Source organism: Hippoglossus hippoglossus, chromosome 10 (genome assembly GCF_009819705.1).
Source record: "Hippoglossus hippoglossus isolate fHipHip1 chromosome 10, fHipHip1.pri, whole genome shotgun sequence".
NCBI classification, from domain to species: Eukaryota; Metazoa; Chordata; class Actinopteri; order Pleuronectiformes; family Pleuronectidae; genus Hippoglossus; species Hippoglossus hippoglossus.
In genome coordinates this window covers 623,790-635,812 of record NC_047160.1, presented here as the reverse complement: position 1 = coordinate 635,812, position 12,023 = coordinate 623,790, and the positions used below count along the sequence as shown (strand labels likewise).

General features: G+C 43.5%; 1 protein-coding gene across 1 annotated transcript in view; it reads right to left on the bottom strand.

Moving 5' to 3' along the window:
- Positions 1 to 3,025: 3,025 nt before the first annotated feature.
- The window catches only part of rnf103 (ring finger protein 103), a 33,982-nt gene continuing 24,984 nt past the window's right edge, over positions 3,026 to 12,023 (bottom strand). The window contains exons 4-7 of the mRNA XM_034598762.1: positions 10,283 to 10,705; positions 10,014 to 10,146; positions 9,098 to 9,184; positions 3,026 to 4,774 (exon numbers count right to left, since the gene is read on the bottom strand). Of these exons, the coding sequence (XP_034454653.1) occupies positions 3,824 to 4,774; positions 9,098 to 9,184; positions 10,014 to 10,146; positions 10,283 to 10,705 (1,594 nt within the window). The 3' untranslated portion in view covers positions 3,026 to 3,823. The remainder of the gene's footprint in view (positions 4,775 to 9,097; positions 9,185 to 10,013; positions 10,147 to 10,282; positions 10,706 to 12,023) is intronic.

The window sequence follows — 12,023 nt, the reverse complement described above, 5'->3', positions numbered from 1 at the left end:
ACCTGCAGAGAGAGAGAGAGGGAGAGAGAGAGAGAGAGAGAGAGAGAGAGAGAGAGAGAGACTAGAGGGGAAAAAAACACAAAGTTAGTGACATGTGTTAAAATAAATAAATGTGGGGGCAGAGAGACAGAAAGTAGCAGCATAACTAAGGGATTGTTCAGGACTCACCTGATCCACCCCTAACTGTAGGCTTTATCAAAAAGGAACGTTGTAAGTTTAACCTTAAATGTAGAGATGGCGTACACCTTGTGTCAGTCAGCATTGAGATTTGTGACGCAACAAACAAGAAATTTAGCAAACATTTGATTAATTTGCACAACTGGTTTTCCATAAAACTTGGTTTACAACTCTTGTAAACCAAGTTTTATGGAAAACAAGTTGTGCAAATTAATCAAATGTTTGCTAAATTTCTTCGGGTATAACTACAACAGCAATTAGGAAATCTTAATGCCCGGCTGTCCGATAACTATATATGCAAAACCATCTGTTTCACATTAAATGGAATAAAGCTTAGGGTCCTCATTTAGAAAACAGTGCGTAGTATTCATATGAAAAGTATGCCTACGCCATACTAAAATGGTGCACGCAAAAAAAGATTCAGATTTATAAAACACGCACACCTTAAGGCAATGTCCCCTTTATAAATCACAGTCCACCTGGAATATGCGTACGTGAATCTGTCTCAAGGTCAGCCCTCTACACGCCCACATTCAACCATAAATGGTCAATGCAAATCACCTCTATCTGATTCGTCATCATCATGAGACAAAAAGTTATTGTGATCGCTGAACAGTTGTTTCCTACTAATCCTTCCATCCGCACACTCCTCTATCAGTGCCAGTGCATCCATCAAGCAGCATTACGCACAAGTGTCACTGCAGTATTTATATATTTAGAGCAATTAGACTGATTGCTTCAAACATCAGTCTAATTGCTCTAAATATCTGGGATATTATTTGGGAATAGAAGTTTGAAAGTGAATAGCTTTTCTTTATTTTCTGTGAGTGATCTCCAGTGTGTTCTGTGCGCTTGATGGCACAGGCACATTCACTGCAGCGATTGTACACAACACACGTCCTTGATGATACACGCAGTGTTAGAAGATATTATTAAAAACTATTAATGACTCAGCTCTGCAACTCTGCTGTATAATGGAATATGATCGTAATTTGCTGTAAGTTGTTTTATATCTTTTTCAATTGAAGGTTCTTATTGAACAGTTATGTCACGTGAGCTCAAATAACACTGTTGGTTTTAACGTTAATGATGAAGTGGATCAATAATATGGCTTCAGTTCACCACCTCACATCTGCACCGTCATTTTCCCCTTTTGTGCGTACGCAACGGTTATAAATGAGGCCCCAGATCTCTGTGTAGCTCCTAACCTGAGACTTGCATGCTTCCCAGTAGATCTGGAGGTCTATTTATGTTGCCCCGATGAGCTGTCAGGCACGATTTGCGCCCCAACCTAAAAGCCAGTTTTCAGTCACAGCACCACCTACTGGCAACAGGAAGAATGCCTCATGTCACAATCATCAATACTTTTGAACAATTAATTTTCATACACAGCAACAAAAAGCATGTTTGCATGCTTGTATGTTCTCTTGCGCCACAAATTAGACAGGAATTGATACACAATGTGCAATTCATCATGTCCGCCGGCATGCACCTGAGCAAGTTATTATATCTTACTGATTAGCGCAGTGTCTTGGCCAAGACTCTTTAATCAGATTTTTCATCACAGTGAGTACTCTTCCTCCAAAAGTTGATCTTGAAGACATACCAAAAAATGTCCTGCATTTTTCTGGTCTTGATGAACACATAAAGCGATTTAAAGTGTAATTTTGCCATTCACAGTGTAAATTTATTTTTCTCTTAAACTTATGCAACTGTTTACTTGCAGTCTCTAAATATGGTGCCTAAGGTCCTTTGAGGTTTAAATGGTGTTTCCAAGAGATTCAGCCTTTTGATTCATTTTTCTTGCTCTAAAATACATTACATTCAGTTCCACTAAACCTAACCAATGTTTTTTATTTGTTACAAACAGTTAATAAACTTTCTAACACTGCTAAAATCCCCAACTCCTAAAACATAATTGTGAGGGCTGATCTCCTCAGCGGTAGCTATGGTTTGCTCCTCTGTGCTTTGATGTATCTGTCGGACCTTCTCTTCTTTAGCGACCCTGACAACCCAGAAGGATGACACCACAAAGTTCTGAAACACTTTTATTTTGAGTGAGTGTTACGGCTCTATGTATCATGTTTCTTATCTTTCCCTTCACACACAGCAAGAGGACAGGAATGAGCTGAAAGATTACACTTACGCACCTTAAAGTTGATAAGTCATTTTAGGAAATTTTAGATCTGGGTTTTTTGAAACTGCAGGGTAAAGTCTGTTGGAGCCAAACAGTTAATATTAAAAAAAAATAATGAGGTCATTAGCAGTACTTTCCAGAGGTAGCAGAAGCAGGAGTACCAAGTCATGTTCAAATATCAGCAAGTTATACACCAACTCAAGGCTTAAAAATATGGTTCTAAACTAAATTTTTCAGGAAGGAACTACAACCTTCCAAATATGAGTGAAGGGTGAACTTTGACCCACAACATTTGCATATGTGTGACCAGGCCCTAAGGCTCTTTGTTTACTGCAACAAGCTGCTCAAGAGCAAGACGTGATTGCATAAGTCAGCAACAGCCTGACTGTGCACCTAATGTCAGTCAGCATGAAGATTTGCAAAGGAAAAGTGAAAGCATGAGTGCACAGTGACTGAAGAGGGTTTCTTTCCCCTATCCTTTTTGTTCCCCAGCAAAATGTTTTATTGCTAATGACAATGACATTGGTGAGAGCAGATTTTTAAGTAAAAGAAGCCAAAAGATGCTATGAGTAGCTCAGTGGGTATGTGAGCACCATTATACACACATCTTCCAGTGTGAGCACCCTGGTTCAAGCCTGTACCTCTGTGGTTAGATTCACATTAAACTAATTGGTTAGAATCAGAGGGGTTACTGTGAAAACTTCAGAAAGTCAGTCAGAACGAAATGACTGTGACTCATGAGAGCATATCCAACAACAAGAATCATAAAAAACAGATTAGCTTGGCTTCTCAGAGGGATGAATCACAGCTTAAATGCTGCATTTCAAAAGCACTAGAGATACAAACTATGAAATGTGATAAGGCATAGTTAAAGTAGAGAGTAATTACAGTGGTATGGCAGGGAACCTGTTAAGATAAAGAGTTGTTGGGGGGACAAGGCAGTAGTTTGAATAGCAGGGGGAGGAGTTTGTCTTTTTTGTACCAATATTATTGACATAGATCATATATCACGGAACCTTTTTGCAATTCTAGTGAGTCATGATGTAGGATAGAGAAGACAGTGTTTGCTGTTTGCAGTTTGCTTGATAATGAGTTTCTTGCCTGTAGTCACTGATGATTTATATGTAGAACAGACTCTTTACTGTCCTCACAGCCCTGAAAACAGAATAGGAATAGGAATTTTTTTTATTTATTTTTATTGCACTGAACAGTTTACAAAGACTACACCTGTGATTAGTGTGTGAATCACTATACTCTCTATACAGAGAACGTTATGACTGGGCTTTCATAGCATTCATAGGCTTTCATCTGTCTGCCGTGATGGCCAGCACATTACCTTCAAAAACAGGAATGGAAACAAGATGATTGATGGTTCATGACAACAAGAGCCCTCATCACTTCCATTCACACTGCCTCCATGCCTCAACTTCAATCCAAGCAAGCTGTGACGTTGACAAGCTACCTGTGAGAGGGCCATGGAGATGAGCAGGGCTCAATGACACCTGACCATCAGTCCTGCAGAGTGTTTTCAGCAGAGCTGCACTGTGCACCTCTCTGCAGCTTCTTCTTGAAGCTGGGCCAGCGACACACTGGGCAGCAGTGTCGGCCTGTTGCCAGCCACACAACAATGCACTGCTGGTGGAAGGCATGGCCACACGGAAGACCCATCAGCAGCTCCTCACTCACAAAGTTCTCAAGACACACCACACATTCTGAGCAATGCAGCATGTCACAAGGCCACCCTGGCCAATTACAGAGATGCTGGTTAGAAACAGACTGAGGTGTGAGGTGACCATCCTCTGTTGCCCTGTCACACACACACTGATGGTTGCTGCTAGGGTCCATGTTGCTGTACACACATAGCTGGATGCTGCTGTCCTGACTGCACAGTGACCTCTTGTACATTTTGGTCTCATGTGGAAGTGTGCTGGGACCTGCAGCAGGAGAATTCCCTGTGTCTGCAAGTAATCTTTCAGTCTCTTCATGCTGCTGTCCACCAGAGCACCCCCCCCTGCACTGACTCACTGCACTGAACCGCCATGTTGGCAGGTCTTTAATGTAGTCCACATTCATTAATGGATGAAGCCAGAGATCAGGGAAAGACAAATGCTCAAAAAAGAAGTTTGGATCATCTTCCCAGTCTGAGTGGTCGGATGGGACCTGCTGCAGCGATGTTATCGGGTGGAGCAGAAAAGAAGTATACCATTCCCACAGACTGGCCAGCCACTCCAGGTTCGTGGTGCTGTCCTCTCGGCTCCTGACACCACAGCGGCGTTTCTTCTCAAAGTAGTCGACCAGTAGGCCATGGGCCAGGTACGTAGACAGGAAGAGGGCTGGGTGGGATGAGTAAAAGGTCCAGTCAGCTCTCACCAGGCTGGCCAGTGTGGTGGTGTCAGCATAACGAAGCAGCTTCAAACTGTAACCATACAGAGTGTCCAGATGAGGCAACTGGAGCAGAGCCTGGAGAGAGAGATCAATCAGTGATTACTGATCAAATATAATTAATGCAACTTTCATCTCAGTTAAAACAGTCATAGTAAAATGTATGGCTATATCTCAGTGGCCACTTAGTTGGGTACTCCTCTTTTGTTACATCACTGTCTCCTTCCTGTGAGCTTCATCTAGTCTGTTCATTCTGCTCTGGCCTCTCATTAACACAGGCCTGCCACTCACTGGATCTTGTGAAAATCAGTGGTTTGTCAGAATCTAATCAACAGCCCACACTCTATGTCACTGAGATCCCATTTCCTCCATATTCTCATGTTTGCAGGCTTTAATGCACGGAGTTGCAGCCACCTCTGTGCTCCTGTACCTCAGAGGCAGGACTGGCTGGACATTAACTTGGCCATTTTTACAATAAATGCACTCTGTGTATATTGTTATGTGTTATTATTACACATGTATTAATGTAAAAGTAGGATTTTTTGTTTACTTAATATGTTTTGTATGCAAAAATCCTGCTAGTAAACTGAAAACTATAACTAGATAGAAAATAATGGATTAAAAAGTACAATGTATGCCTCTGAGATCTAATGGAGTAAATGTATAAAGTAAAATGGAATTGCTACTCTCAAGTAATGTAGTACCTCAAATTTGAATAAAGTAATTGAGTAGATGTACTAAGCTACATTCATCCTTGTTTAACTCACCACAGTAAATAAAAGTAAAATAAAATAAACAACAACTATAACAATATGAATAATAAAATGCTAATTTATTGGAATATATGATTTGATTTCAATTTAAATAGTCTCGTATATGGGTGACTGAAGTTCATCCAGCTTTTAAATAACAGCATGAGAGAGCTGCCCAAAATTTAGAGTTTACCAAGCTTTTTTTTTTTACCACTAGAGGAAGGAAGGAGGAACTGAATATCGGTGTTCATCAGATACGCCTGCAGACTTAAGTAATTGAACTTCATTGCTCTGGTTTAACCCTAAAATACTATTCATGCTGCTCGTACTGTTAACGGCCATTTAAAAAATCTAGACACTTTAAAAAATGACTTAAAGGGCCCATATTTTACACCTTTCTGGGACTTAATTTGAGGTATTGGTACCCCTAATTTTTTAAGTCGAAAAAACTGCTGCAATGTGTATTTCCATGTCCTCTCTTCTGCCTCTCTCTGGAACTGCAGACAGAACAGGCTGTTTTCGCCTGCCTCTTGAGCCCCTCCTCTGATTGGCTGACTGCACTTTGAGTGACACGCGACCAGGCCTATCACCGGTCTCACACAGCTGAAAGTCACGCTAGTATGTTTGGATACATCTGTATAAGACCAGCCACATATTTACAGTCGGTTAAAACAGGATGTTTCTGAATGGTAAGTTACACCGTCCTCAGGTTTGTTCAAGTTTTAGCAGGACAGTCGGCCAATGTAGGAGTTTCACAACGGAGTTTCAGTCCCGAGTAATGAGTAACGTCTAGGTTACTCCGTACTGATTACAGCGACACGGCACGTCAGAAGAAATAAAGCGTAACCGCTGGTCTCGAACAGTAACGTTCTTAGGAGGAATGTGCACAGACACATTCTCTTCCTTGCATCCCTCCACGCTGCAGTGTTTCTTCAGAGTTGTTTGTTGTGGTTAGCCTGAGGTAGCTAACAAGCTGCTAGCTCAGCAACATGTCTGCTTGGTGTCGCGTTTGGTGTGGAGGGGTGGAGTGGTGGGGAGCGGTGGTGGTGGGTTCGGAGGCTGGACTGGTACCGGCTGGGTGGGGCTGATAGAATAGTGCGAACACATGACATCATACGGACAGGAAGTACGAAACGAGACGTTTCAATAACGTATTTCTTAGAATGCACTGAGTGAAAAAGTCAGCGGAGTGACTGTTTTCATACTTTGAGGGTCCCTACTGACCCCCTTCAAGTCATTACGGATAGTAAAAGCCCAGAAAACGTATTTTACACCATATGGCCCCTATAACCCTTGTGTTGTCCCTGCTTCCCCCGGCTGTTGGCCCCCTCACATAGCCCACCCCATATTAGGACGCACACGTAGGGCAATAGACAAGTGAGCAGCCCTTGCAGATGTATTTGTTACACCCGCGGCACATGGTGTGAGTTTTACAGTCCTTTTTCCTGGGGCATATCTGACACCTCTTCCTCGCCCGAGTGGGGCTGCTGCTAGGGCTATGGAGGAGGTCGGACACTCGGGTCGAGCGTCGTAGTCAACAGCTCTCTGTGCGGCGGCGGCTTTTATAGCCTTCACAACCGCGGCGGACGCGTCCGTGCGGGGGATGCGCTCCCTTCGTGCGATGAACGGAGTCACGAGAGCCTTTCCCAGCTGCTCTAGGAACACCCTCCGCTTGTTCCGCTTGCCCGGCATCCAGTCTGGGTTGATCTCTCTCCATATCACAGAGGCGTTGTAGGAAGAGACGTCGAGAATGTTGTGAAAGACGACCAGGGGCCAGCGCGCGGTCATCCTCCTGCAGCTGTACGTTCCGATCACCTTGTCTAGGTTGTCCACGCCACCTTTGTTGCGGTTGTAGTCCAGGACGATGACCGGTTTCCCATCCTCGTGGTCACTGATGTCGGTCTCGGGGTGCCGTGTGCTCAGGAGCACCACATTCCTGTTTTTCTTTGGGATGTAGGACACGAGTGGCGGTGGGCGTGAATGCGAACTTGGATGAGAACACGTGTGGAAGAGTTTTAGGGGCATCGTGGCACGAAATATCGCCTGGCTCCTCTTGGCGTCCCACAGGCTGGCGGAGGCCTCGCCCCGGGACCTGTACACGCCCGCTAAGATCAGCAGCCCTACGTAGGCGCGCAGGTCGGTCTCGTCCATCCCTTTCCATTCGTCGCCGTATTTTCGACGACCCTCCTGATTCGCCATCTCCAGGATGATGTTCTCTACCGTCGGTGTGATGAACAGGTGGAACGTCGAGGCTAGGTCACCAGTGCGGGACGTCGCGTGGATCGTGGGGCCCCGGGGGACCCCGCTTTGAGCCGCAGCAGAGGAGGAGGAGGAGGAGGAGGAGGAGCAGTGGCCCTCCTCTCGGCCGTACGCCCTCGAGGACCATGTTATTTCCCCGTTTCTTGACGGGAAGGTCTCTCTTTCCACGAGTCCGGTGGTGGTGGTGGTGGTGTCACCGTGGTCTTGTCCTCCTTCTTCTTCTTCTTCTTCTTCTTCCAAGAATGAAGAATCTGCAGAAGCATCACCCACTGGGTCTTCGTCTTCGTCGTCGTCTTCGTAGTCACCGCCGTCATCTTCGTCTTCGTTGCCGTCGTCTCCGTCCTCTCTGTCTTCTTCTCGGTCTGCTTTTCTGTCTGCTTTTCTGTCTGCTTCTCCATCTCCTTGTCTGTCTGCTTCTCGGTCTGGCTCTTTCGCGTCCTCTTCGGGTTCAGAGGATGGTTGCTGGGAGAATAGCTGTTGGAGAACCTGTTCTCTGGTGAAACGCTCCTGACGCGACATCGTGCCATGGTCCGTGAGAGAGTGGCACACTGAGACTTATATGTGGGTCTAATGTACCCCCCCTTGATTTCAATTGGAATCAGGTGTGGGTCTAAATGACCCCACAGAGCACCACAGCGCCCTCTCTGGGGTCTAAATGACCCCTCCCATGACAATCGAGAATGACAATCCATTGGTCTCAATTACCCCAGGAGAATTGGATAATGACAATCCTTGGGTCACCCTAACCCTGACCGGCCAGGGCTTGTGTATGATCACACGCACGCACGCACGCACGCACGCACGCACGCACGCACGCACGCACGCACACACTCACTCTGGGTCAATCCGACCCAGGAACAACACGAGGGTTAAAATGACAAAAAGGTTGTCTTTCAGTTAAAAAAATTTAGTTAGCTAACATTGGTATTGTAACAAAGGGATGGTTTAGCATTCATGTGTTGAAGTGAAGGTCTGACAAGAACTTTCTCAGCTGGTAGGCAGCACTACATTTATTACTAGTTATTTGGCTTCAACGTGCAAAGCTGCTGGTGTAATCCTTAAACACAGATGCTAACAGAGAATATATAATAACTATTTATTTTACATTTACATTCACGTTTAATAGCTTCATTATTTGTCTTCACTGCCATTGCTGATGCACTGCTGCATATTTAGGTGTGTTATCGTTACCTGTGGTATAATATGAAACGACCAGCCAGTGCCTGTGTGCATGCATGACAAAAACAAAATGTGCCTAAAGTGTTCAGGTTTGGGTTCAGGGTTAGCTACAGCACCTTTCTGGAACAGGCTCTTCACACCAGAAAACCATTCATGCCACTGACAGAGAAAGAAGTCAATGTTAGAACTGTGTGGTGTAGATGATTCTTACCAGAACAGGAAGCCAGGACACCAGCAGTATGGAGTTGTAGGTTCCAAGTGTTCGGATCAGAACTACAAATCGTTTTACTGTTGCTCCCTGTCCATGGCAATGAAATACATGTTAATAAAAAGAATTGGACAGTTAATACGGAACCAACTATATGTCTCTATTCTCTCTCAAACTCTGTGTGGAAAGGGTCTGTTCGGTAATGAAAGAAACATTCAGAACCATAACTTAGATAAGTTATGGTTCTGTTATGTTGTTGGGTTGTCGAGGCTATAGAAAATGACTTTGTTTGTCAGTTGTTGTGTTTTGTGAGTAAAATCTCTATCTGCAAAGATGAGTTTCAGCCTGCTTTGTACAGTGACCCAACCTTGCTCTTGTGTTCAGCAGACACATTTTCATTGGATAAAAGATGGATCCTCTGATTGCATCTCAATCCATCAGAAAAACAAATGGAGTTTTTTTTCTCAGTACACTCAGGTACAAGTGTGTGTAAGTGTTATAACTTAAATCGAAATGAGCTGGTAGTGTTCACTTCAACATTGCTGTACCAACTAAAGACAGATAACGTTGCATCCGTCTGAGCTTGGCATACTTGTATCTGTATGTGGGTGTTGAACAGCACATGTGCTGGGGTTTATTTGTTTTTATATGTTGGTCATCTAAGTTTTCATATCTTTTGGAGGGAGGCAGAAAAGGAAGTAATTAAGTTTTGGTACTCCAAGACCATGGAAGGAGCCTTGTGAAGTAGGGTGGACGCAGACAATGATCACAATGTTTCAGTTCAGGCTGGGTCACCCCTGAAAGAAGTATGCAGCCTGCTTCACGACAGCTGCAGATAAAAGCAATTAGTGCAGTGCAGTATATTCCCTCTTTTTAAAATCAAAGAGTGTAGAGTCTTGTGCAAAAAGCAGGTAGTGACCTGTGTAATGAAGAGATCCATCCAAGCCAGCAAGTTGATGAGGACCAGACTAAGTACAAACAGGTCATTGACCTCTGGCTGGACTGAACGCAGGAAAGTGTCCATGGCAGCCAAGGACAGGAACTCGCCCGTACTACAGGGGGGCGTTAGAGAGGATAAGGAGGAGTGGAACAGAGGGGGAACAGGGAGAAGAAAGAAGAAACAGACAATCCAAGACATTAATGTTGTTATAATAAATTATAACTATCATGTCAACTTGCAACCATCACCTGTTGCCGTAGCGATAGATGCCCTCAGGCATCTTGAGGATGTAGGCAGGGCTATGTGTCACACCGATCTCTGGAAGGCTGCTATTGTTACTCCAGTGACGTACATCCACGAAGATAAACTCAATCCTGCCAGTGAACTTGATGGACAGCGAGGAGAAGAAGGCAGGGGGCTGGGAAAGATGGGCGAACAGAAACATCTTGACTGGATGGGCAGGGTCAAAGCGCCACTCTTCCACCAGCTGCTCAGACTGATGCAGGGTTTTGATTCGATGAGCCACATGCGAGGTCATCCAGCGGAAGATGTGTTCAGTTTCAATATGATGGCCATTGTATTCTTTTAGCATGACTTTGCCCTTCGACGCTGAAGTCTGGGGAACAGACATGATGAGCGTGGAGCGATGCCAGCCACGCTTGATACATGACCTGGTGGACAGAATTCAGAAGGTCATTAGACACACTTTATGTAACTATTCGAAATATAATTTACCATCTCCTGCCCTCAATTGATGCCAATGTATCCTCAAGTACAGAAATCTCAGGAGCAACTGAGAATCCTGTTATTTATTTAGACAGCTTAGACCTCCCTTTCCTTGTCTCGTTTGATTTTAGCGCAGCCTTTAACACTATCGATCATTACATCTTACTCCAGAGGCCGGTTGATTTTAATTGGCATTAAAAGAACTGCCTTAAGCTGATTTAATCCTTATTTATCAGATTGATTTCAATTTGTGCAAATGAATGATGAATCATCTGTGCACACCAAAGTTGATCATAGGGTTCTTGTGGGTTCTGTGCTCAGCCCAATTTTATTCATCTCATGCTTCCATTAGGAAACATTATTAGGAAACACTGTAAATTTGCTCTGCTATGCGGATGACACCCAGTTATACTTGTCAATAAACCCAGAAAAATGTAATCAATTAACTTACAGTAACTTCAAGCATGTTTAAAAGACATCAAAACCTGGACAAAAACTCTGATAAAACAGAGGTTTAAATACTTGGCCCTAAACACCTTAGAGATGCATTATCTAATGCCAAGCTACTCCAAATGGCATTTACTTTGCTTCCAGGGAAATTGTCAGGAATCTGGGAGTTATCTTTGATCCCGATTTGTCCTTTGATTCTCATTTAATACAAATTTCAAGGACTGCCTTCTTTCACTTACTGTATGTAACATCTCAAACATCAGACATGTCCTGTCTCACAAAGATGCAGAAAAATGTACATCCAGTTATATCCAGACATGATTATTGTAATTCCTTATCAGGCTCCAGCAGTAAGTCTTTAGAGACTCTGCAGCATGTTTCCTGACAAGAACCAGGACAAGAGATCACATTTCTCCTGTATTAGCTTCATTACACTGGCCTCCTTTTAAACTCAGAATATAATTTAAAATTCTCCTCTCCTACAAAGATTCAAGATTCAAGAGTTTAATGTCAAATGCACAAGAATTACATTAAGCAGTCGCTGGCAATGAAATGCTTGGGTCACAAGCTCTCTTATAGCAATGCTCCGAATATTTACAAGCAAAAAAATATTGAATAAAATAATATAAAATAGAATATCAAAAGTTTAAAATAGAAAATAAAATATATATATCTAAATATATATATACACCTAAAGAAAAAAAGAAAAACAATGGTGCAATTATGTGCAATATTGCAAATATGCTACGGTGCTGATTTGGAGGAGTTTAAAAGTCTTATGGCCTGGGGGATGAAACTGTCTCTGAGCCTGGT